Source organism: Ictidomys tridecemlineatus, chromosome 6 (genome assembly GCF_052094955.1).
Source record: "Ictidomys tridecemlineatus isolate mIctTri1 chromosome 6, mIctTri1.hap1, whole genome shotgun sequence".
In the NCBI taxonomy this organism is placed as follows: Eukaryota; Metazoa; Chordata; class Mammalia; order Rodentia; family Sciuridae; genus Ictidomys; species Ictidomys tridecemlineatus.
In genome coordinates, this window is record NC_135482.1 from 106,496,277 (window position 1) to 106,521,440 (window position 25,164).

Here is a 25,164-nt window from a genome sequence, read left to right on the forward strand (position 1 = left end):
ATGAAAGCAAAGAAAATGTCGGCATCTCCTGGGGAGCACAGACAGAGGGACTGGAGCCTGGTGGTCCTGCAGAAGCTGTGGGGTTATTGCATGGGAGTCCAGCTAGTGCTGGGATCTGCTGCTGCCCTGTCACCAGCTCCTGCAGCCCACCCTGTTTAGGCAGGTTCCATTCTTGGAGCTTGAGGTCTAGTTAGGGAGAGAGATCACCTCTGCAATGGACTAACGAACATGCCCACAGCGGCCCAGGTATAACCAACCCAATGCCATCACAATAGAGGCCCCCTGGCTGCAAGCTTGGGAGATGTGAGTGGACACTGGAAGGAAGTTCTCCGGAGGGGAGAGAGCCACTGATGAGTTGGGTACAGTCTCAGAAAAGAAAAAAAAAGGCAATGGATTGGGGAAAAAAAAAAAAAACAGACTTCACACGTGAATTCATCTTTATAGCATCTCTATTGTCACCCTGGGAGCTCGTTTTATGCACTGACTTCCACTCAGAACAGGCTCCTAACAGATATTTTCCACTGAAACAGAGGGAAGTTACAATTCCCAGTGGAGCATCCCCAGGAGCAGGCGGGAAGAGGCAGCTGTGGACTTGCTCTTCCGTGGCTTCCCAGCAGGACTAGGGCAGCTCCAGAAACTAAAGACCCTCACCTTTGAGGACCTGAGAGATGGAGTGGCACCAGGGATGTCACAGGCCCCAAAATCCTGGAGGTCCTGAAATTGGTCATCCCGTCATCTCCCCTGGGCTCCAACAATGTGGGATTTGGCCCTGTTGGATGGAGTCCTCCAGGAGGTGGGAGGAACTCCCTGTCGGAGGCTGGGCTGGTTGCAACAGGCAGAATGCAGAGGCCCCGGTTCCTACTCCTACAATGGAAACTCTAATGAGAGAGCCCCACCTTGGTCTCCTTCTTCAAGGTCCTTTCTAACATATGTGCCTTTGTCCCCTTTTAAGTTTCTCTATTTTTCTTGTGTGATACAGATGAATAGAAAGGATCAGATAATTTTCACTGTGGGTACCATAAACATCTCACTCTCTGTGGCTCAGAAGAACCAATAAGAGGCAGCGAAAGGCATGTGAAACTGGGTTTGAGGTTCTGGCCCAGCTCCGCCACAGACTCTGCTTTTCTCCCTGGGTCTTAATATGCCTCAGCTATAAAATGGGCCATAATGTCTCTGTGCCTAACTCCCAAGCCTTTGGCAGAAGTTGATAAAATACATTGACATCAGAAGGTTCTGGAAGCATCAGGTCCTTTGCCATGGGATTCAGTTATTATTATTTTTTAATATTTTTTAGTTGTAGATGGACACTATATCCTTACTTTATTATTTTCATGTGGTGCTGAGGATGGAACCCAGTGCCTCACACATGCAAGGCAAGCGCTCTACCACTGAGCTACAGCCCATGTCCCAAGATTCAGTTATTATTATGGAAATGCCACAGAGTTTATGGAGGCTTGTGTCTATCTAGTGTAACAGCTTCCAAGGGGTGGCTTTATGAAAATAAAGGGTGAATTCACATGACATCATTTACAAAAAAAAAAAAAAGTAAATAGTAGAAAGATCAGCAGAGTAGAAGGAAAGAAAGAGGGGGAGGGATGGGGGGAGAGAGGGGAAACACTGGGGACTGAGCTAGAGCAAATTCCATTCCATACCTTTATAATTATGTCCAAATAATCCTAGTGTTATGTATAACTAAAAAGAACCAATAAAAGAAGAAGAAAAATAAAGAGAAAATGTTGGCATCTCCTGGGGAGTTCAGAGGTTCTGCAGCCTGGTGGTCCATGGGAGTCGAGCTAGTGCTAGGATGTGCTGCCTGTCAGCAGCCCCTGCGCTCCACCCTGTCAGCAGATCATCCTGAACAGTTCCTTGACAAGATTTCTCAGTCCCCTCGGCTCCTCCCACCATTTCTAAATGACCCTCTTTCCTCCCCAGCACCAGGAATGACTCTCCCAGGGGAAATGACATAGATGAGACCGATGGTCTAGGAAATTAATGAATAACCTAAAAACAAACCAAATCCGAATATTCCACCACGCCTGGCAAAGTATGGGATCCGTCCATCTCCTATGGAGATTCTGATCCCACACTGAGACCAAGGCTGGCAGTTTTCCCAACAGGTCTTTAGGCCACACATAGCTCCCAGGCTATCGGTAGCTTCCCATTGGGGCGCACTCTCAGTCAGCTCCTGTTCCCCCAACCCTGGCCTCCCAGCCCGGGGCAGGACCTTGCAGTATGCAGGAAAGATGCTCTCAGACCTGGCTCTGACTTCTGGGCTGCTACTGCTGTGGCACTTTCCTTCGGAGGGTAAACACAGTCACTTGTGGAGGAGGCTGTCACCTTTAATTTTCCCCTCCACTGTGACTTCTGGCTCCCCACACCCAGCCCTCCCCACCCCTCCAGAGCACCAGGAACACAGACGTACCATTGTTTCGTTCTCATATGTGTTTATTGAGTGCCCACGGGGCCCGTGGTACTGTGCTCAGGGTTCGGAGCCACTGTCTAGTCCAAAGGAGACCAGAGCTAGTACAGAGAATTTTTCATAGCTGCATAACATCTGTTAAGGGGTAGGGAAGGGGAGAACTAATCACAAAACAAATTCCTATTCGAAAGCAACAGAATCTCCTCTGAGAGTAATATATATGGTACGCGCACACACCCAGGCGCACGCACACACGCACGCACACACCCCTCTGGATGAACACGGAAGTATACCCACTTGGTTGTATATGCATGCATATACAACAGTGTTTGTGGGCAAATAAACTAATATATATATGCTGTGCACACACACGCACGCGCACACACACACCACCGCACAGACAGATAATCTGGCTTATGCTATCAAAGACACTAGTCTCCAGGTTCTAGTGGAAGCAATCTGTCCTAGATGCCTGCAGCATGCAAAACTTGGAAGATCCAGAGTCACAGTTTAGGAGGACGATGGGGAGGACACAGGGGCTTTTCCATCCTCAGGGCCCAGCCACAGCGCATGAGGTTGCTCTTTGTGGGCGACGAAAAAAAGCCTTTGTGGCAGGCTCCCAGGGCAGAGCGGAGGAGCTGGAGGCCTTCCGTCCATGGCGGGGCCCACGGGAGCCCTGGTGAGTCCACCGATCTTCAAGGCAGAATTGAAAGCTCTGGTTTTCGAGTGTGTAGTCCTGCGAACAGTGTTCCTGGGGACAGCGCGGCAGATCGAGGTGAGAGTTCCTTTTCCCGCTCGTTCTCTGCGCTTTCCCACATGTGCTAACGCATTTTGTAGTCATTAGATACAGATGTTTCACACAGCTGTCCCTTAAAATCCAAGTCCACTGTGAAATCGAGGTCTCGCTGCAAAGAAAGGGCAAGGGGTTGCCGCGTTAGCTTGGGTAGGGAAGTGAGCCCTCCTCCTGGTGCCGGGCGGGTGGGCAGTCTGGGGCTTCTTAAGGGTTTCTAGCTAGGGCCTCTCCGTGAACCGTCCTCAGGATCTATTCTGGTGCCTCATTATTCTCATAGGAAGTTCTTTGATTTCTAACCTAAATCCTATCTGTTCTAGTGTAAAAATGTTCTCTCAGATTTCATCCTGGGAAAAAAATGGGGCAGTGTGGGGGGGAGTGCTTGAATGTTCTATGCCATAACCCTCCAAGTAGTCTGTAGACTTGGGGTTACTCAAGAAGAACTGGTGTCCGATCTACCAAGCCAGATGAAGAAATACAAACCAAATGTCGTCCAGACCCCAGAAACTGTTATTTCCTGGCCCAGCTCATCCTAACCAAGGCAGAACCCAGTCATTCGACAGAGTCCATCCTCAAAGCACCTCATGTGAAGGGCAGGGAGCTGCCCTCAAGGCTGAGAGTCCAGGGGGAACCTAGAGAAGGCTCCTGGTTGCCCGATTTTGAAGAGTGAAGGTGGGAGTCCTTCCATTATGCCCAATAGCATTCACCCCCAAAGGTGGCCAGCTACTGCCTCCCTTGGGAACTTTTCCAGTTGTACACATGACGTTTGATCCTGGGAGAGTGAGTCCTGGGGGCTCCCTAGGACCTTTCTCCTTGGTGACCCTGGCCACACCAGGCTCCTCAGCACTCACCACGTTTTTGGCATTTGGCTTCATGGATATGGTTCCATAGATTTCCTCCCCCCTCCGGACAGTGAGGTAATCTTCCAAGTAGAAGACGGTCTGCTTCCAGTGGGTGTAGGGAGCATCAGGGGCTGAGGGGTGAAGAAGGAGGAGTCAGAGGTTATGTCTGTAGAAGGGCGGCGAGGCTTCCCATGGGACTCACTGACGATCTTGTGGAGTCAGATGCCCAGTCTGAGCCCCCACCAGAACGCCCCACTCAGCCCCAATGCCCTCTCTTCCCTTCAAGTCCCCACCCCTGCAGGGCTGTTGTTCACAACCACGGATCAGCGGAGAGAGAAGCTGATGTTACAAGTTCATACCAAGGGTGCATGATGAATGCCCTCTCATCAACGAACCTCATTAGCGCCAATGAATTCACCACGCCGCTGTTTTAATTAGTTCAACAGAGTTCAGACTTTCAAATAATGTGGGGGAAAATTTGTGTAGTCGGCCCCCCATCTCCCCTCAAATGGCATCATTTATGCAAACTCCATGGCTAAACCAGCTTCCTGATTCCTTTGACATCCCATGTACTTGATCCTCAGTCCTCAATAGCTTTCCCTGCCTGTGACTCTGTGTCCTGGAACTGAGCCCCACCCTGGTCCAGGGCTACTGTGGGGTCCCAGCTGTGCCTTCCTTATTGGACTAGAAAGAAACAAGGGATGATTCTCACTCCACAGCTTCCACCCACTGGTGCATAGTTCATATATCCCACATGCTCCGCAGCCACCACGATGCCCACAGCACCCCAATATTATCCACTGAACCCCCTCAGCACATGGCATATTCTCCAGCTAAGCATGAGGGTCCTGCCTTTGGAGACATCATCATCTTTTTGCAGCAGCTGACTCTGGAACATTCTTCTCCTCCTTTTCCCTCATCCCTTGTGGTCAGCCTTCTCTGGACACTCCCTGAGCTGAAGTCATCACAGTCCAAATGCCTCCCCCTCCACCACTCATTTGCCTCTTCCACAAGCCACAGTCCCCGTGAAAGCAGGGACATGCCAGCCCTGCTGATGATCACATCCTCAGTGCCTGCCACGATATTCAGTCGTAAGTTTTAAATAAATGGACGATGGCAGGAACCCAAAAAGCAGATCCCTGTGTTGCTTCGACGTACCCTGAGATGGTCAGTGATGCTGGGAATCTATGGATTGTAGAAGAACTCGCTTTACAGCGAGGTCCTTGTCCAAGGCTATTGCTCTCCTCTGCCACCTTCCTCTTTGTCATCTTGTGCCAGAGATGACAAGACTTGGGGAGACCCGATGAAGGCCTTTCAAACTTGTCAAAAGGTGCCACATAGAGAGGCTTTATATGTGGCTATATGGCCTTGGGGCAGAACAAAGGCTAGTCACCAGGAATTACTGGAAGGCAGATTTCCAGTTCACCAGGAAGAATCAGAGCTGTCTCACAATCACACCAGCTACCTAAGGCCCAGCCCGGGAGGGGCTCACAGGACCACCCTGAGTGAGTGCAGTCATCACATACCAGCTCAGACCAGGTGACCTCTAAGATCTTTCCAAACCCTGAGATCTCTGTTAATGGTGGTAAAGAGTCTCTCTCTGCCCTCTGCAGTGAACTGGCTTGATCAAATGTCAGTGGTTTGGATAGACTCCTGCAGCCTTCAAAGTGCTCATTTGGAAATCAATGTAAACTCAAGGTCACGGGGAGAAAGCACAGTCTGTGCACTTGGAAGGAGAAGGAGTACCTTAAATGTGCAACCTGTGCGTCTCAGACCCTGGGTCCTCACACGCACCCAGCCTGCCCAGCCTCCCACATACTGCTGCCGTGGACAAGTCCACCTGCTCCCAGCACACTTCCCTGCCAACGACCTCTAAATAAATTGTCAAAAGATGGCTTCTGGTTGTCTGTGGAGCATGTCAGTGTATGACTGACAGCACTCTCGCCCCCACTCCCACCTACACCAGCTCAGACAGGTGTCTCTTTTTCCTAAAGACCTTCAGGCAAGGGGACTCAAGCAGCCTCTTTCTGTCACCCAATCAGATGCTTTCTGAGAAACCAAGACGTCACTGGCTCAGAATTGCTGGCCAGTGAACCCAGAAGTCTGAATCGGAAGGTGGCCTAAAAAAAAAAAAACAAAAAAACAAACACACACACACACACACACACACACACACACACACACACACACACCAGCTCCAGATTGGAAGAAAATTATTTTTCTATCAACATCAACACCAAAAGGTTAGAGATTTCCCCCAAATATCTATTTCCACGGTGGGTCCCTTAGCCATGGGCTAATTGTCTAAACCAGTTTTCTGAATCCTATTTCTCCATCAAAGTATTCAGTAAAATTTAGAATCTGGATGTTTGAATCTATTCCAAGAGATGGCAATACAGTAACTCTAGGGAGGAGGGTGAGGGGACAGCTTGCCAAGACATAAAACCTCCCCCCAGGTAGTGTGGACACACAGCCAGGACTGAATCACTGTAGGAAAGACATTTAATTAGGCGACCATCAGCCCTGTTTCCAGTCTTTACTTTGCCACAGACCTGCCACAGACTGGGGCTCATGTTCTACATCTGTGGAATATGGGACATGATACTTGTTCCTTGAGGCAGTGTGAGGATGAGATGAGAGGAGAAGGGGGAAGCATCATATGCTAAGGGTGACCCAGTCTCCTGCAGTGCCGAGGACAGTCCCAGTTTATGTCTGTTTTCCTGGCATAATTATTAATAGCTCTCCCTTTTATTTGCAGAAGCGTCCTTAATTGAAAGATAAATTATAAAGTTAGCCTACCTATAACATATTAGGCTTGCGTTTAGGATATCACTAAGCCATTGCATCTGGTAATTATTTAATCACTACATAAAGTGGTATGTAATTTTGTTCGTCCATCAACTGTGGCTCTGGTCTGCAAAGGTAAGCTCCCTCATTCGAGCAGCCTAGAATATCCTGGGAAGGATCTGGAATGCTGCTGCATAGCAAAAGGGTAAGCACCCAGCACAGGGCTGTTGATGACATCTAGAGCTCTCCATGTGAGTGACAAACCTTGCCTCTCTCCCCTACCCCAACTGCAACTCTGGAGATGGTACTGGCTTTCAGCTTTCCCTAGCGTGGCAAAGCCTTCCTCTTGGAAATATTCTGGCTCCACCTGCCTGCCTCCACTTTTCTCCCTCTCTCGAGCCTCCTCCCCCTCAGTCTCTCTGGGTTCTAGATTCTGGACAATGTGTGTCCTGTATTTTGAAGCAAATGTGATCAGTACTGTCCATAGCACCCCAAGTGCGAATGCACAGATTCGTTCACTCAGTAGATCTTTGTTTAGGAAACTTATGTGCCAGCTCCCCACCCCCTTGGACACATCCTCAGTGGGGCGGGGGAACAGCAACCAAAATGAACAGAGCTTTGCATGCCCCTCACCCCTGCAGGCCCTACAGCCTGACGAGACAGTCCGGTGGACAGTGAGAGACACAGCATGAAGGACAGAGTTGGAAATAGAGGAAGCTGTGGCAGGGGGCTCTCATTAGATTTTTCCTGGTGCTTTTGGAAAGGGAAACTTGATTCCCCATGACTAAGTGGCTGAAATTTCTTTCTGAAATATAATAACTTTCCTAGTTGTAAATTTGGAATTATATTCCCTAGGGAATTCACATAGCTTTTAAAGAACTACCATGTACCAAGAAGTTTCTTTGACCTAAGAAAATAACCCAATGTCACAGGATGGCAAAGCTGGAGCTGGGCTGCTTAAGTCCAAGAGCCAGAAAGTAACTAATTCAAGGACATCTCCAATGAATGGTCAGCCCATCTTGAAGATTTTTCCAGGAAAAGCAGGTCTTGAAACCAAGCCTGCTTTCACCTGGCCTACTGCCTTCCACCTACTACACAGTTTTCCTGGATTGAACAGAAGCCCCAAGGGTTCCCAGTGCCCGTTTCCTACCCCCGCCCCACTGAAGATGTGTCCAAGGGGGTGGGGACAGCTCTGCCTGCTGGCTGGCAGAGTCTGGAAGCCTGGGTGCCTGTGCCTATTTGTGACAGCTTCTGCCAGAGCTGCAGAGATGCCGGAGCCATTAACAGGGATCATTTTCAGGCTGCACAATATGTGATGTGCTTTGGAATGGGCCCCCCAGAGCCAGCTGCGCCTGGGCTGGGCTGAACAACTCAGTCAGCCGTTGTGGGGGAGGGGTCCCATCAGCAGGTTCTGATTTGCATGAAATTCAAAAACAACGGAGACCAAAAAAATACTTTGTTTAGGCAGATTCATACTGGTGATAAAACATTAAAAATAGCAAGGGAATAAGGAACACAAAATGCAGGATAATGTTCAACTGAAGGCCATATAAAGGAGAAGAGGATAGAAGTGAAGCATACTAGGTAGGTGCAGAGGTGTTGATACAACATTTAAGTCACTGAGTTCTGTGGGCTCACAAGGAGTTAGATAACTATTATTATTATTAATATTATTAATAGTATTATATTATCATAACAAGATGGCTATTAATTAACATTGATTAGAAATATAATCATATTTATTAACAATGTATTTCTAGTTGATATTTATAGTTTAGTGATTATTTATTGTTTAATCACTAACAGAGTTACATTCTGATAGAAATAATAAATTTATTGCTAGTTACTACTTGCATTCTAGTTAACGCTACTTTATTGACATCCTAGCTTTTTAGTTAGGTGGTGAGTTCATGAGTGTTGGTGATATTAAAAAATAAATAAGCAAAAAGTGACCCAGGTGGGCTGGGATGGTGGCTCAGCAGTAGAGTGCTCGCCTAGCATGTGTGAAGCCCTGGGTTCCATCCTCAGCACCACATAAAAATAAAATAAGGATACTGTGTCCACCTACAACTAAAAAAATAATAATAAATATTTTTTTAAAAAGTGACCCAGGCATGGTCCAATGATGGCTGTGTGTCATAAACCAAGAACCAGGGTTAATCTAATTCTGTGCATCTGAGATCCTCAAAAACAAAAAGGAATTGCTTGGTCAGTGGTCAGAGGGCAGATGTCTGAGTAGAGCCCACTGTCCAACACAAATGATCCAGTACAGAATGCAGCTGCATACTGGATACAAACCCCACACTCACACCCCAAGTTGGCTGAGAAAGCAGCCAAACAAATACTCCCCCTGATGTCTACCCACTCCAGATTGCTGTAGGCAAAAGTAAACTGTGTCTATTCCAAAAGCACAAAGTCTCAGTGAGTGCAGAGGAGACAGAATCGCCTTTCCAGAGGGGCTGCACATTGGTCTCATTCTCAACCACATTATGGAGGACAGTCTTTCACAAAGACAGTGGTTCCCAAACTTGAGCAGACACTGCAACTAACTAGAAGTCTTGTTAAGAGCCAGATTGCTGGACCCCACCCCAGAGTTTCTGAGTGAGTGGGTCTGAAGTGAGGCCTTACGCGCTCTCTGGTGATGCTGAGGCTGCTGGTCCATGGGCCACACTACACCAAGGCATAGGAGCAGAGGACTTGCAGGGGTTCCAAATGTCTTATAGCCTAACTTTATGAAATTCTGTGCACCCTGTTACCACCAAAAGACAGACACTGGAGCAGGCTTTCACCTGGATTTAGACCACAGTCCGTGAGTTTATGTGGGAGGGTGGTAGGGGTGTGGCTAACAAATAGGAAGAAAATGAGCCATGGGTTAGACCTCATCTTTGGGACAAATCCTCACTATCAGGAAGCCCAGACTCTGGACTCCAGTTTCACCAAGCCTCCACCACATGGGCCACTGGGAATGTTATCCCTGCCACCCACAGAGCCAAGAGACTGCTTGGATTGGAGAAGAGATCATTTCAAAGGGAAGCAAACCTTGCTGAGTGCTACAGAGCTAGAGCCAGGCTTTAGAAACCCACACCTTTTTCCAGAGTGGCTTCATCTACTGACTTTCTCATCACCTGCAGCAGGGCAGGCCCTGGGCAGATCCCAACACTGTGTCCCTGACCACAGCCATGGTCCTCCAGCACGCTCGTCCTCAGCTCTCTCACTATCTCCACTCCCTCACCGTCACTGGGACTGAGCTTTATGTATCCTTCAAGGTCAAGTAAAATCTTCCTTCTCTGTCCTGGCTGTCCACTGAGAAGGTGAACTCCCCTAGTCCCTCTCGAAGGAGGGTAGCAGCTGTAGGATGGCCTCCTAGACCAGGGAAGGTTCTGGCTTTCCCCAGGGCAGGAGGGCACCAGCATAGACAAGCTGATACAGACAAGAAAACCTTGACCATTTAGGGGAAGACTGGTTCTGGGAAAAGCATTTCTAGAAAAGATCAGGGAAGCCTCTTGGCTTCTCTATCCACAGGTAAACAAAGAATCTTCATCATCCCGATTTCAGAAAGTTCATAATCATATCCTCCAATCAACTCCCCTTCCTCTTCCCCTGATGCACACACACTCACCCATCCTCTGAGGATGGGCTTCTAGTCCCAGGAAGACTTCCGTCCCCTTATGAACACAAAGGCAGAGGCACAGCATCCTAGACTCATGTAACAGAGATGCGTATACAATGGTGTTGTAGAAGCCAGGAGTGCAGAGACGAATGGAATGTGATTCCTACTCCGGGGAGACAGGTAGTCTCAAGAAGAATGGAAATGCTGAATAAAGAATGGCTTCCCCTATGGAATCCCATGGAGTTGCTTAAAGGGAAAGAAAGGCTATGGAAATATCTCCAAGATATGTTGTCGAACAACAAAAAGGTAGCAAAGGGCAGGATGGGTAGGATGACTCAACCAGTGGTTTGTTCAAGGATGTCGTTTTCATATTGTGTTACGATTAAATAAAATGCCACAAGTGGGGGAAACTGGTGAAGAGCTCCCAGAATTATTATTGCAATTTCCTGTGAGTCTAATAACTTCTTCAAAATAAAACACAAAAGCAGTATGTATAAATACCTACATGCTTGAGCACCCACTGAGGTATTTTGGAAGGACATGAAAGAAATCATTAATCACATATGCCTCTGAGGAGGGGCCGGGACACAAGGGGCAGAGAATTTGTTCCTTGACGTGTTATCTTGTTTTGAACCAATTTCTTAATGTTACTGTGCATAAGTACCACTCTTAACAGAGGCATAACAGGCATTTACAGGGGATGTTAGGGGCCCTAAGAAAGACTCCTAAAGTTGACCTGAAGGAAAGGCGAGGACCAAGTGACACCTGAGCTGTCAAGAGGTGAAGCCTGTGGTGGAGTTGACCAGGAAAGGAGGTAGGGACTGGGAAGGTACTGTGAGCTGAACCGTAGCCACTCATGTCCATATTGAAGTCCCAACACCCAGACCCTCAGACTGTGACTCTATTTAGAGATATGACCTTTAAGGAGGTGATTGAATTAAAACGGGCCCTTAGCATGGACCCTAACATAGTCTATTGTCCTTATAAGAAGAGATTAGGAACATGAAGAGAAAGCCTACAGAATGGGAGAAAATCTTTGTCACCTGCACCTCAGATAGAGCAATAACCTCCTGGATACATAAAGAACTCAAAAAATGTAACACCAACAAAACAAATAACCCAATCAATAAACAGGCAGATACTTCACAGAAGAAATACAATCAGCCAACAAATATATGAAAAAAATGTTCAACATCACTAGCAATTAGAGAAATGTAAAATAAAACTGCATCTCATCTCAGTCAGAATGGCTATTATCAAGAATAAAAGTAACAATAAATGTTGGTGAGGATGTTGGGGAAAAGGCGCACTCATATATTGCTGGTGGGACTGCAAATTGGTGCAATCACTCTATAAAGCAGAATGGAGATTCTTCAGAAAACCTAGAATGGACTCACCATTTGACCTAGTTACCCAACTCCTGGGAATATACCCAAAGGACTTAAAATCAGCATACTATAGTGACATATCCACATCAGTGTTTATAGGAGCTCAATCCACAATAGCTAAGCTATGGAACCAACTAGGTAGACTTCAACAGATGAATGGGTAAAGAAAATGTGGTATATATACACAATGAAATATTACTCAGCCATAAAGAAAAATGAAATTATGGCATTTTTCAGTAAATGGATGGAACTGGAGACTATCATGCTAAGTGAAATAAGCCAGTCCCCCAAAACCAAAGTTCAAATGTTTTCTCCCATATGCAGATGCTGACATCTGTGGTGAAGGGGCAGAAGGGGAGGTTCACTGGATTGGACAGGGAAGAGTGGGGGGAAGGGAGAATGGTGGAAATGGGAAAGGCAGTAGAATGAATCAGACATAACTTTCCTATGTTCATATAGGAACTCACAACCTGTGAAAGTCCTCATCATGCACAACCACAAGAATGGGATATTCTAGTCCATGTATGTATAGTATGCCAAAACACACTCTACTGTCATGTATAACTAAAGAGAACAAATAAAGATTTAAAAAAGCAAAACAAAACAAAGACAGAATAAGAAGAAAAGGAGAAGATTGGGATGCACAAACAAAATCCCAGGGTGCATGAGGAACCACCACGTGGGATACAGTCAGAAGATAGCCATCCGCAAGCCAAGGAGAGGGGGCTCAGGAGGAGCCAAACCTGCTGACACCTGGGTCTTGGAGTTCTAGTTTCCAGAATGTGAGAAAATAAACATCTGCTGTCTAATCCCCACACCCCAGGGTCTGTGGCACCTCGTTCTGACAGCCCAACATGGGAGGAAAGGGGATCGCAAAGCCTTGGGATCTGGGACCCTCCCACCCCGGGACACACTCTGGATGCACAAGGGAGTGGTGTCTGCAGAGGCAACAGCCCAGAGACACAAGAAGCCTCCTTGAATTTTTGTCCCCCAGAAGTTGTTGTGTTGGAAATGTGGTCTCCGATGCAGCACTGTTGGGGGTGGGGGGCCCTTGGGAAGTGATTGGGTCAGGAAGGTTCTACCCTCACAAATGGATTGATCCATGCATAGTTGGATGGATTCACGGGCTTTTGGGGGAGCAGCTTGTCATAAAGGCAAGCTCGCCCCCCACACTGGCTCACTTACCACATGCTGCCTCTATCGTGTTGTGATGTAGCACAAGGCCCTCATCAGAGCCCAGCAGATGCCAGCACCATATTCTCGAACTGCCTAGCAGCCTCCAGAACCAAATAAATTTCTAGTCTTTATAAATTATCCAGTCTCAAGTATGTTGGGACAGCAACAGAAAACAGACTAAGACAGTACAGATGATCTTTGGGGAACTTAACCAGGGACTCAATGAAGGATGGATTGGGATAGACGCACAGGGGAGAAGAAGAGATCAGTTTGTAGTCTAGTGAGATCGGTAGAATGCTAACAGAGGCATTGCCGTGGAGCTGGAGGAGTCTCATTCAATCCTGGGTCCTTACCTCTCATACAGAATATGCTTCAGTAAATGAAAATGGAAGAGTCTCTGGGGGTCCTCAGAAGTTTCCCCCTGCCTCCCCCTTGCTTGCTCTCAGCTCTGGGAGCATCAACCACATTTGGTTTACCTTCTCCTTGGGGAGCCAGTGTGTGGGACATGCCATTTCTCCCCTGCCTGAACCCCAAACACCTTCTCCATCAGTCGAGGCCAGACTGGGTCTTGCCCACAAAGCTTCAGGGAAGCCCCGAGGAGGAGAGAACCAAGAAACAGCTCACCTGTGGAAAACCCCATTTTCTTGTGGCACTTGGTAAATTCAATATTAAAATAGGTGACCAGGGCGTGGACGTAGTCATTGCGCTGTATCTGCAGGCAGAACGCAGATGTGAACGATAGCTCCTCCGTCTTCACCGTGTAGATGTCCACCTCCTGCAGTGCAGACAGGAGAGAACGCTGGAAACGTGTGGCCTCCACCAGGGCCAGGGCCTGGTCAGTTGACTCACTCCAAGAGAGACTGTGGGCAGTGGCCTCTCTGGGGGTGTCATTATTCTTAGAGTGAATCCAGGCCCACCCTCCACCCTCCCGGTGACCTCCTCCATCCATTCTAGGGTGGAGGGTGCTCAGGGAATGGTACAAATGGACTTGAATTAAAAACTGAGGGGAACAGAATGTGGGAGGTAAATCTGCTGGAGATGGGCCCTGGAGGGGGCTGGCAGGGAAGAGAAGGGTCCATTAGACAATGAACCCCTGAACTGATCATGGTCCAGACACTACCTCCATCCAGTTATCCTCAAAGTGTGGGCCCCAGATGGTCAGCATCCATATCACCTGGGAGCAAATTCTGAGTGGGGCAGGGAGGGGTCCCAGACCTATTGAATCTAAACAGCAGTCTGGATTTATCAGGCTCTCCCAGGGATTGGCATGAACCAGACCATTTATTTCCTGTTTTTTTTTTCTTCTTCTTCCTTTCTTTCTTTTCTATTCAAGCTCCCAGTAATAGGAGACACTGAGCATTGTCTCAGGAGTCAAAGCCTCAGCTCACAAAGTCACAGACTGAACTGAAGGAAGTTCTCTCAAGCATTTATAACAAGGTTGGACAGTTTTTCAAAAAATAAATAAAAGGGAGAAATAAGAGCGAGAATTTTCAGGCCTGGCCAGGGAATGTGGAACACAAAGAACTAATAATTCTCACAATTTCAGCCCGAAAGTGACTGGAAATCAATCTCGCGTGGGGAGCAAGGGTAATAGAGAGACGAGTCTACCATGTGCTGTTCTTTTGAGTGTGGAGGACGCAGACTTGTTGTTTGCTGGCTGCCATGAGACAGGGAGACCCCACCAGGAGCCCAAGAAGCATTCAGACAGATTCTAGAGAGGCCCAAGGAAGAACTCCCCACAGGTCATGTTTGTGTAGCAAGAACCACTGTCCTGAAAATTCTCTAAGAGCCAGACAGACACCTGTGTGCTTCCTGGTTCTAGGGGTCCTCCTGAGACCCAGAAGCAGGATGGAGGAAGACACAAAGTAGCATTGAGAAAATAGCTTTTATCTCTCTATATTTCTAGGATAAATAAAGAAAAAAAAAAGAGATCCATAGTTGCCTGGGACCTGCAAAGAGAAGTCCTGGATCCACAGAGATGGAGAGAGGAGGGAGAAGAGCCGTCATGGCTGATCATATGAGTCCTGCTGTGGCCTGGGTTGAGCAGCCGTGAAGGCCTCTGGGAAACTGAAGCTCTCTGACCGTTGTGAAGAGGGTGGGATTGCAGGGCCTGGGGAAGGTGGTAGCCCCTCAGTGAGTTGACTTTCCAGCACAAGTTGCACTGTGTTTTCTGGGTTCTGATAAAACTATTGAAGGGTGAGCCCTGGCCAGGCATGCAAAAGTTGATGGGATTGTACGCCATGACCCCTGGAGCAGAGCCCTTTATTCAACCTAAGAATCCCAAATCCCTCTGCAGCATTCCCAGCCAGTGTCCCTCTGGTGTTTGCGGAACCCTTTAGGGTGCTGCACTCCCCACCCACGGGGCAGCTCACACCACATCCAGACATCTCCAACCACGAGGTCCCTCTTCAGAACCAGACAGCCCACTCCGTCTCTGCAACTTCCACCCACAGAAAAGGCCAGTGGCTCTTCCCACTCACACAGGCCCCCTAAACCGTGTCTTCTGTAACATGGATTGTCCCTGGTTGGCAATTTCTCCTAAGTCATGGTTTCGGACCCCTTGTCCTCCTGGCCTTTCTCCTCTGGTGAGTTCCACCACTTTCACAGCTGACCATGATGCTGACCCACATCAGCCCTTCCTTCTCCATTTGGAACATACTTCTAGAAGCCCCCCCGCCACCCATGCCATCCTGTCGGTACAGGCCAGGGCCCAGTCTGGGAAACCCTCATAGACTCAGCACCCATGGGCCTTCATGGTGCTAACTGTCCCTCCAGCCACACATGATCCACAAGTTCCCTCCAGCTCCTGAGCGCTAGAGTGAGCATGGGTGACCCTCATGGTTATTAATGCCACCATCGTGGTCCACCTGGCTTGCAGTGTCCACACACAGTGATTTTTCTATCTCCTTCTCAGCCAGGGACAGCCAGGCTCCAGGTCCTCTCCAGGGTCCTGGGCGTCTTTCTGTTTAGGTCCCTCTGCCACCAGCCCAGCCTGGCTTCTGGCTCATCTCCGAAGCCTCATCACCTCTATCCTCATTCCTGCCCTTGAGATGCAGAAGCTGCCCCTCGTTGTCCTGGGCATCCTTGTTGAGTGACACAGCACGCCAAACACAGTAATGTGTGTTGGACGCATCTTCTCAGAACAGATCTCCCTGTTGAAGTCTTTCCTTCCTTCCCCAGGTCTCTCATAACCATGAACCAGCAAAACTCCTTAAGGTTCATTCAGAGGATGCTACTCCCTGGATCCACAATCTGCAATGACTCCCTGTGGCTTATCAGCTAGACTTGGTTACTTTCTCCTTCTAGACTCCCCTCACTTCTTAATTGCTTTTAGGACACACACACACACACACATACACACACACACACACACACACACACACACACACACACACCACCCCATCCAGTAGGAACTCTACTTCTAGCCAGTTTTTTCTTGCAGTCAAAAGTCCATCAACCAAATGTCAGCTGTCATAATCTTTAGCTGACTGTGTTCACTAAGTCCTGAAGACATTTGCATTTGAATAACCCCCCTCCTCAGAACAAAAGCCTTCAAGGGGACAATAGTGGAGCTATACATTAAACTGGCAACTACAGAGGCAGCTGGTCCTCTGGAGTGAGGGTCCTGCCGCTTGTAAGAGTGGGATCAGTCACGGCTGGGCTTTGCGGACAAAGGCCCCTGGGTTCATGCCCATCCCCCTTCAGATCCAAAGGTTTCAGATCAGCCCCCTTATTCTGATCCCCAGAGCCCTTTGCTGGAAGGTTTCTTTCTTTCCACAGACGCAGCAGCCTCTTGGAGACCCCAGGGAGACCCACTGCCTTGGCCTCAGGCAACCCCAGCAAGCGGAGGTTTCTCTGGAGTAAATTACTCAGAAGAGCCCCTGGCCGCCGCTGTCCTGCCTCTAAATCATGTTACAAATGGATGTCTCCAAGCAGAAGTCTGGTCAAAACAGAGTCTTAATTATAATAAAGTGTCACACTAGGCAATGTTAATAACGATGAAAATAGCAATTAAGTGTGTGAAGAAGGGCAAGCATCTTCCCAAAAGGTGGGGCCAGACGCTGCTTAGCACATTAGCAAGAGAGCTGATGGAAGGGCTCCCCTGGCCGCAGGAGCAGACACAGCCAGCCAGTCCCCCTCAGAAAACAGGAAGGGAGGCTGGGGCGGGGGGAGGGGCAGGATGGCATCACAGATGTCCCCTCCTGAGACACCATCAGTGCCCCTTAGTTTCATGAAGAGTGTGTGAGAGACACCCCCCTCCCTCCTGTCCCTCCATGATCAGTCTGGCTGCTTTGTCCCTGGATGCACTCAGGGGCAACCACAGGAGGCGCCCTTGCTGGTACTGGGCTGAGAGGTGGGAGGAGGAAGGACACAGGCCCCCGTGGGAAGAAGCAGGCCAGTCCATGAGGAAACCAACAGGACCCAAAATGGAAGTGTAGGGGCCACGCCTGCAATGGGGGCTGGAGTCAAGTGCAAAAATCCATCAGATGTCGGAGAATATCGAAGGAATTTTATCCTCAAGCTGAAACCATTGCCTGAAGATGCCTAACGGTGGCTCTAGTTGCCATGTGTCGTTTTGACCAATGTGATGGTGCGCGTGGACTTCCACCTGTTCTACAAAATTGACAGAAATGTCTTACACTGTGGGTGAGCTTCTTTTTGTATGTGTTTGGTGGGGGGTGCCTTTCTTTTCTTGTTCGGGCACCAGGTGGAGAGGCTTCAGGGTAGAGGGGCTGGTCGGAAGAAATGGCTCACAGTTAATCCTGCCTGCCACAGGAAGAGGCTGCTTCAGAAAGCAGTGGGAACCCTAAAAGCAGAGTCCCAGGCTTAGACTCGAAGCCAAACCTCTGAAGCAGGATGTCACCAACGGAGGGCATCTGATGAGGTCTGCATGAGGCTCTGCTATTTTATTTGCCCCTGAGGTTCCAAGGGATAGTCCAGATCATGGACTATAGTTCTGCAAAGGCCCATGCTCAGCAGGAGAGAACACTTCTCAAAGGGACAAAGCAGTAGTTTGCATCAATCTTTCAGAAACTTCAACTCACCCTTGTCGGCCCTGGACCCACCCTCCACCCCCATCTCACTGTGAATGTTCCAGTCCCTCCTTTCACTTTCAGGAAAAAAAAAAATGTCATCAGAGCGGGCAAGTATGTTTTAGCAAGACAAGAGTCAGGTGTCTGATGAATACTTTCAGAAAGAACCCATATGTTTAAATTAAAGATTAATTTCAGCCATGTGAAATTGATGTCTTCCACATAAAAAATTCAGATATCGGTAGTTTTATACAGTTCAACGTAATATATCGACACGTATAAATGCAAACACATAGAATGAGAACTGGAAGAGTCAATCCGACCTTGAAGAGCGGTCACCCCCGGAGGAGTATGGGATTGGAAGGGAGGGGAGGGAAAGAGAGCTTTCATCTGTGCTGTAATTGGGTGTGTTTGAGTAGCTGATAATAAGCATGCCTTGAGGACGGGTATGGAGAGGACACTGACCATCTAGCTGTTCATCTGCACTATGAAAGAAGGCCTTGGAAGAAAAGATATTAAAAGCAGAAACGAGCAAGCAGGACTAGGAAGGGGCCAGAAGCTCTGGCTGGGTCAGATGAGAGCTCTCGGAAGTGGAGACAATTGCATGGCAGACTGAGCTGGGGGGAGCTCTTTCCAGATGCACAGCCAGCTCTGAATGGACTCGCTTTCCCAAGCCTCACATACCCTCCTGGCTCCACAGCATCCTATCCTTTGATGACTGTCCCCCATCTATCCCTCTTCACACCACCAGGGCCCTGATCTGGACCCTCTTCCTTCAGCTGTGCCACCATGGAGTCCCCTCAGGGGATCTGCTCAGTGAGAACCCCAGCTTTTGGCTTGTCACCGCAGAGCACCCTGAGCTCTGGCCAAGGTGGCCTTGCATCACTGGGATGGGGCAGTGCAGGAGCTGGTTCTGCCCACACTCCAGGCCCACCCCATGCCTGGCTTTCCAAGGTGGCTCAGCTGGGTTCCCAGCATGCCCAGGCCCAACCAGGATGTCTCCAGACCTTTATTAAACAGGCATTGGTCACCACTTGCTTTGGATCCACGATGTCCACCAGGGGCTCCTTCATGGCAACGTCCCGGATGCAAGTCATGTCAAAGCCATAGACGTTCTCCCACCCTGTGGGGACAGAGCGAGATGTCAAGGCAGGCTGCAGGACCCCCGAAGCTCACGTGGTCTCCTCAGTGCTAGAGCACAGCCTGCTTCAGAAGGTGGGGGCAGCCCACGTTCCCAGCATCCAATGGAGTGAGCACTGCTTACCTGCATGGGGAGCTTGGCAATCTACCAATTTTTCCATTTTTATCTCTAGAAAAGGCAGGGCCCATTTTATAATTTGGTAAACTAGAGTTCAGAGAGGCTGGGAAACTAATTTCTCCAAGTTCACACAGGTAGAATAGAGCTAGGCTAAAACCAGAACCCAAATTACTCTTCCTGGTGTCTACTTTTGTGTCCCCTTGCTAAGCCGCGGAGTGTCCTATGAACTCCCTCATCTGCCAGCGGCTTTCCTATTTCTATGCTCAAGCTGTTCTCCTCTCCTAAAAGACCCCTCTCTCACCCTTCTCCCAGCCCCACCCATTGACCCTTTAATGCAGCCTAAGGAAGCATGGGCTCTTCAAGTGAAAGAGACTAGATGTGAATCCCCACACCGTCACGGACAAGTCAGGCCCTGTGCAGACTCCCCAACCCTCTGAACCTCAATTTTCTCCACTGAGTGAGTCCAAGAGAGCCTTCCTGTCTCCACAGGCCATGAAGCACTAAGGATCCATCCCATAAGGAATGGCCCACAGGTGGGGTAAAACCATCCCAGCCTTGTGTGTTGGCCTTGTTCTTCAGACTACTCATAAGATGCTTCTTTCAGAGGGAGAAAGATTTGGGGTCTCAGAGTTGGTGAGTAAATGAAATTAAATCACATGGCTCAAGGTCATCAATGATGGTCATAATTGCTACCACTGATCATCACCTTCATTGAATCTACCCAGCAACTCCTGGAGAATATCTCTGCACGAGAGATAAGAAATTTGTGGCTGGGAGAATTTGGCATCTGGCTCATACAAAAAAATCTGGCTCCTGTCACTCATTGGGGAAATCATGAAGGTAGGCATGGAGCCAAACTTGTCCCCCTAATCCTTGAGCATCAGAGACCCAACTGAGTCCGCCACAGCTATGTCACGTTCTCACCCCACTGTGCAGAGAGGCTGATTCCTGGGCAGCTGAATGTCATTTATCTGTTTATTCAGCCGGGTTTATAAATGCCTTGTAGTAGAAGTGCTTTTCTCTAAAATCTTATGAAGTTTAATTTTTTTAGAGCATTCATTAGGGGGAAAAAAAAAGTTCCTTGGGGAACCCATGGCTCTGTGTGTGTGGAGCAGAGTGGGTGGATGAGGAGCGGGATGAGAGTGGTCAATGAAAGACTGGATCCTTTGACTCAGATTCTTTCCTAAGGTACATAAAGACCTTTCTCAGGGAGAAAAGAAAGCAGGAAAAGTAATCGTCTCCCAGAGGGTGAGTACTTGTGAAATTCCAGCCTGAGGATAAGACCCCAGTCAAATCCCATTCAATCACCCAAGGTGGGTGCCAAACTCCCACTTGAAACCTACATAATGGAGAGGAAGCTGCCCGGTTGGCAATAGGACAGGCTACAGAGAAGTCTCCCTCCCAGAACCTGGAAATAGCCACTCATCCTCTCCCCAGATGAAAACACATACTAAAACACACTGCTTTCCGTTAAAACCCCCTTAAGAGACCAGCAGCCACGCCCCTGCTCTGTCTCTCCTGGATCCCACCATGACGTTAGAGTTCAGTGGAAGTGTTGGGCAAATCCTGAGGGTTGCTGAGGGTTGTTGGGCTTTGGAGTTCAAATCTGAGCTCTGCCATTTATTTGCTATGTCATCTTGAGCAAGAATGAATCCTCTCTAAGCCCGTGGCACTTTCTTCCTCTTTAAAATAGAGGTGAGGAACCCATTTCCAGAAAAAAAAAAAATTTCCTGAATGATCTTCTGGGTTGTGCCTTATGCCAGCAGTTCCAACTAAAGAGTATTCCTAAGAGAGTCTTCAAATACTCCCAGGGACAGGGGTACTTTAAGCGAATCCATTTCCAGCTCTTCCATTTCCATATGTACTCTTTCCTGAAATTGATTTGTCTAAGATGTCTACAGTTGAGATGTGAATCAGTTCTTGTTTCTCATATTTCTTTTCCTTGTCCATGTCACCCACCCATATCTTACTACATCCATCCTTCATGATGCTTAAAAAAAGACTCCAAATAAAGGTACAATTTGAAAAATAAATAAATAAAATAGAGATGATGATGATGATGATGATGATGATGATGATGATGATGATGGCGGCAGCTGCCGTCAGGGTCATTATGAGGATTAAATGTGATAGCAGTTGTAAAGTGCATAAGATCGTTCTCGGCACATAGAACTTGATACACAGCAGACATTATCATCTTTTGGCTTGTGCTCTGTCTTTGCTGCCTTCTGAGCTGTATGACACTGGGTTTATTTGTAAAATGAGAAATTTGATTTAGTGGTTCTGTGAGTTCATCTGGAACACAGTCTCAAATGCAGACTCCTGGGCCCATACAGGTCTGCTGTATCAATAGGAAATTAAGACACACGTAGAAAAGGGGGGGGAAAGACTTAATATCAAAAGAAAAAAGAGTCATCGGATCAGATTCAGACATAACTCACATGTTGGAATTAAAAGTAATTATAATAAGTATGTTCAAATATGCAGTGAAAAGGTTGACAACACGCATGGATAGATGGAGAATTTTACCAGTAAGATGGAAACAACTTTTGAAGTCAATGAAAATGCTAGAAAACAAAAATTACAGGAAGCTGGATTTTTAAAATAAAATCTATATAGGCAATTCCAACCAGAGTTTGGAAATCTTTGGAGTATATGATCTTTAAAGTCTTTTTTCAAGTCCTGAAATGATGAACCTTGTGACACTTTCTCCAGCTACTCCTGACCGTGGGCCTCTCCTTCTGTATCCTTAGTATCTAGTCACAGCCCTTGGCATGGTACAGGGCCGAAGGTAACATAGTGCTTTTCACGTTGCAATCCATTCCCCAACATTTAATGCTATACCCCTTTGCAATGCCTGGTGTTTTCATTACCTTTCTAGGGCTTAACTGATGTCTTATCTCCCAGCTAGACTGCCCTACCTCCAACTCTTCAGGAAACAGATTAACCAGGGTAGACATTTTTTCTCCTTTCTGTTGACTGTTCACTCCCACTAGGCTCTTTTTCCAGAAGAAGAGCAGGAATGGGATATGTTTCAAATCAAATGCATTAACTTTTTATTGCAATTATGTATTATCTGTTGAATGAATGAATGTGAGGTAATGGCTACTAGCCACCAAGAAATATTGTTAGTTATCTAGCAGAGGAACCTGTGAATCTTTTGTTTATGGATTAAAATTAGCTTCTGAAAAGAACTGCACTGTGGTGTAATGAACATAACTACAGCAAACCACAAAGTCCACAACTACAGATTATACTGACTCAAACCCCCATTCTAATAGCCTGACAGAGGAAAAGCCTCTTTTCTGAGCATAAATATTATTCTTCCGTCTCTACTGTTCTTTTACCCACAATGTCTAGCATGAATGGAAAATTATAAGACACATGAAAAAGTAACTATACTAATTATGATAAAAGATCTAGAAAAAGGTAGACAACATTCATGAACATACATAGATTTTCATCACTGAGATGGAAATAATTTTCTTAAAGCCTATGGAAATGCTAGATCAAATTCACAATATCAGAGAGGAAGAATTATTTTAATTAGCTCATTAGCAGAATGGATACATCAGAGGCAATAATCAACAAACTAGAAATCAGGTCCAAAAAGGACAAACTTAAATACAATGAGAAAAAAATTAAAAAATAAACAAAGCATCCAAGAGCTATGGTACAACAACAAACAATACCTAACATATCTTTAATGGGAGTTTCTGATCAAGAAAAGAAAGAGATCAGACAGGAAAACACACACACACACAGAGAAACACACACACACACACACACACACACACACACACATATATATATATATTTACACACCCAAGTATTGTGTAAGACCCCAATTAGGATAATACAAAGAAAAATACCCAGGTAAATCTATGTGAAACTGCTTAAAATCAAAATATAGAGAGAAATATTTTTTTAAAAGCCAGAGAAACAGAAATATGGAACAAATTTGACTTCTTATTGGAGTGAGCCATAGCTACATCCTCTCTCCATTTGTTGGCTCCAGAGATCTGAGTTTCTCTGCTGGGGCTAATGGCACTGCCTGAGAATGATGTCAGAGAAAACCAGCAGGGCCTTCTAGGCACTAATGCAATTTCTCCTCTATTCACTAGGGAAGATGTTCAGAATATTGGTATGCATCTTAGGCTCTCACCGTCAACTCCTTGCATAAAAGCGGGTGGACCCAAGAATAGCACTCTAAGTGCTGGGAGTAGAAATAAAGGAGAAACCCAGGGATAGCCACTAGCCCTCCAAGAGGAGCTGCCCTTCCACCCTTCAACTGAGGGTGAGCTGCTTCTGCACAAAGTCTCCCTCTCAGTCTTCTCACCATTGAGAAAGCTGGTACCCATCTCTCCAAATCTCAGTGGCTGTAGAGAGTCATGTGTTGGGAATAAAATTAAATAGACAACCCACCACGTTCCCTTCCAACTTGGAGATTCCATAAATGCCTTTTATAGTAGGATTTTTTCCCACTGCTCCTCTCTCAGAGATAAGCACTATACCGTGCCCACCTCTCTGATGCCTTACTTTTTTTTTACTCCTTTATCCAACAAACTATGTATATGCCAATCATTCGTCTCTGTCTTCCTATGGGTTCTCTATGGGTGGTGAACGAATCAAGGGCAGATTCTGCATTTCACTCCTTCTTGTGTTCCCCCTGTTGCATGTGGTTCAGAAAGGAAAGGGGAGGGATCCAGGGGAGGAGAGAGAAAGGAAGGAAAAGGCGAGAAGAGGAAAAGAAAGGATGTCTTTCCCCTAACAGTTTACTTTCTGAAGGGGCTGGGCACGTCTCATCCTCCTGCCCCACTTTAAGATTTTTCCTTGACAGCTGATTCTTGAGCCAATTGAAATTTGCTGATAATTGTTCCCTTAGCAACCAGCAGCCTTTATGCTATTCTTTTGATTTGGAACTCAGAGTAACTAAAACCTCTTTTTATCTGAAAGACACTTCTAATGTGTTTGCTTCCATTACAAAATAAAAAAGATAGTTTAAAAATTTCAATAGAAAAACTTAACAATATTTTAAATAAGTTTTAAGTGGTGTGTGTGTGTGTGTGTGTGTGTGTGTGTGTTTGTGTGCGCTCGCTCACGTGCATGCACGTTTGTTATTCCGGTTTTTGTTGTTTTGTTTTCTTGGCAAAGACTTCGGAGCAAACATTCCATAAGAATAAAATGGGGGCTGAGTTTTAGACTTTGCTCTTTTCCAAAAGTTAGGAACAATGCATTGGAAATCAAAGGAATAAATCACACGATGCTCAGTCCCAGGCTAGCACCTGAGTAGCAGCTCCTGTCCCCTCAGCTCCTCTCTGGACCCCCAATCCTTTTCTGTCGGTGGCTGGTTCATTGCTGTCTACATCCTGCAGACTCCAAGCACAACCCAGTGGAAGGAAAGAAGGGATGAGATCTGTTTGTTTTGGAAACCACGAGGAAACTTCTTTAAAAGGTGTTCCCAGGGCTGGAGCTCACTAAAGATTTAAGTGGAGATGAGAATAGAGAATGCACCTGAACGTTCCCCTCAAAACACCGCTCAGTACAATTACGCTACGAGAGCTCCCAAATGCAGCTCCAGGGCAACGCATGTCCTATTTATACACACATTTGATCAATGTTCACTGTTGAGTTGTTTCTGTAATCTTCCCTGGGAAGACATCTGCCCTAGATTCCAAGCCACGAGGGGCCAGAGGGCTTGGCAGAGCCCTGAGCGGAAAGGGGCGTAGTCTTAGCTTCAGAGAGGAGACCTGGTCTAGTCCACCCGTACAGCACCATGAACGGCTGCGCCCTTAACACATGTCACCTCACTGACTCCCTGTGACAAGTCACTGGCTTTGATGATACTGTCTTCAATTGAG

The 25,164-nt window shown here is 47.2% G+C and overlaps 1 protein-coding gene across 1 annotated transcript in view; it reads right to left on the reverse strand.

The window, feature by feature from the left end:
• Positions 1 to 2,424: 2,424 nt before the first annotated feature.
• The window catches only part of Prmt8 (protein arginine methyltransferase 8), an 86,959-nt gene continuing 64,219 nt past the window's right edge, over positions 2,425 to 25,164 (reverse strand). Inside the window, exons 7-10 of the mRNA XM_078015389.1 lie at positions 19,053 to 19,168; positions 13,637 to 13,787; positions 4,061 to 4,182; positions 2,425 to 3,324 (exon numbers count right to left, since the gene is read on the reverse strand). Of these exons, the coding sequence (XP_077871515.1) occupies positions 3,241 to 3,324; positions 4,061 to 4,182; positions 13,637 to 13,787; positions 19,053 to 19,168 (473 nt within the window). The 3' untranslated portion in view covers positions 2,425 to 3,240. The remainder of the gene's footprint in view (positions 3,325 to 4,060; positions 4,183 to 13,636; positions 13,788 to 19,052; positions 19,169 to 25,164) is intronic.